The sequence below is a fragment of the Austrofundulus limnaeus genome, unplaced genomic scaffold (assembly GCF_001266775.1).
Source record: "Austrofundulus limnaeus strain Quisiro unplaced genomic scaffold, Austrofundulus_limnaeus-1.0 Scaffold100, whole genome shotgun sequence".
Taxonomy (NCBI): Eukaryota; Metazoa; Chordata; class Actinopteri; order Cyprinodontiformes; family Rivulidae; genus Austrofundulus; species Austrofundulus limnaeus.
In genome coordinates, this window is record NW_013952502.1 from 978,339 (window position 1) to 979,851 (window position 1,513).

Genomic DNA, 1,513 nt, shown 5'->3' on the forward strand with positions numbered 1-1,513 from the left:
ACAGGGGGCAGCTGCAGCCCTAACGGACCGAACTTCAGTCAAACAAGAYCMAACACWTTTATTCCTGATTTAAACTAGTGATCTTGTGAGCAGCTGCATGCTTTTATTTTTTTCTGTCAGGCTGTCGCAGAGCGCTCCACTTCCTCTGTACGGTGCTGGTGTGGTGTGAGGCGAACAGCTCAGCCAAGGCTGCTGGAGCTTCATGTCCTGATCCAGGGAGCCAACATGAGTCAGTCCCAGACTGAGCTGACTTGATCAAGTTTCTCTCTGCCTCTGGTGAGGAGGGGGGTGAAAAATCCTCCACCTCAGACCGTTTAGAGATGTAACTATCTGCGTCGCTGTGGTCACTCTCATGTAGCATCAATTATGCTAATGCTATCTGTCACGTTCTCTCGTCCTGGCCACACCTCCGCTCTCTAACCCATAAGATACACTTTAAAGAAACACTACCCATCTATATTGGTTATGCTGGAATATTCAAATTATTTTAAGACTGAAAGTGTGATTTTTAAATTATCTATCTATTTATTAGTGGCATTAAACAACTTAGACTGTGCTGAAAATCTAATTTACAGAACTACTAATAATTAGTAATTGTGTTATAAACATTTCTAAACCTATAATCCTGTAAAGCTGTATGACTTTTGTCCCATTATATATAAAGAAGCTATAAGGACTTTATTATGCTACTTTAATAAATTAATTCTAATAAACTTGAAACACACCCCACATAACGGTCCTAATGTTCAAACTTTAAAAATTATAGCCAAACGTATTATTTAAAAGTTTGAACAGAAGATTTAACAATAGTTTACCTGCATGCTCATGTTTCCCATCAGCGGGGGCATTTGATCATGTATTTTTCTCCTCTGTCCTCTAAAATCTGGCATTCCAAACCCAGAAAATCCTCCTCTTCCTCTGTTTCCCCGGCCCCCWCCTCTGCCTCGGCCTGTGTAGCGATTTTGTCTCTTCTGCCGTTCTTGTTCCTCAAACTCCAACAAATCTTTTTTGGCTTTCTCTGACAGTTCTGATAACATGCAAAAAAAAAAAAGGACAGGGGTGCATRTTAGCTGTGGAAAAATTACAGGTTCAAGTAGTAATGTAACACTGTATCTGTTACAAGATTTAATGCAAATATCTAGGGTTCACTTTGCCAGCAAATTAAATTAAAAAGTGAAAAAAGTTTGTACCCAGCGTTTCAGGAATAATCCTCTTTTTATTGCCTGCATCCGCCAGTCGCACAACAGCGCCTTCCTTCCTTTCAGACTTAAATCGTATWCGGCCTGAGTCTTCAACTTCGTCGTCTTCTTCATCTGATTCCTCCTTTGTTTCATCATCCGGCACAGTGTCATGCTCACCCTGAAGACATTTTCTGATGTTAAAATTACAACTCTTTCACTATGACACCTCCCTTCTAAATCTACAATGAGTAATTTCGGGCAAAATAAAACTGGAGATTAMTTTCACAACTTTTGCTACAAAGAACAAAAACTTACATAAGCTAACATTTTAC

At 39.6% G+C, this 1,513-nt stretch overlaps 1 protein-coding gene across 1 annotated transcript in view; it reads right to left on the minus strand.

The window, feature by feature from the left end:
- Positions 1 to 815: 815 nt before the first annotated feature.
- The window catches only part of rbm33a (RNA binding motif protein 33a), a gene marked incomplete at its 3' end in the record, with an annotated part of 11,826 nt that continues 11,128 nt past the window's right edge, over positions 816 to 1,513 (minus strand). The window contains 2 exon segments of the mRNA XM_014013350.1: positions 816 to 1,027; positions 1,191 to 1,359. Coding sequence (XP_013868804.1) covers positions 816 to 1,027; positions 1,191 to 1,359 — 381 coding nt within the window.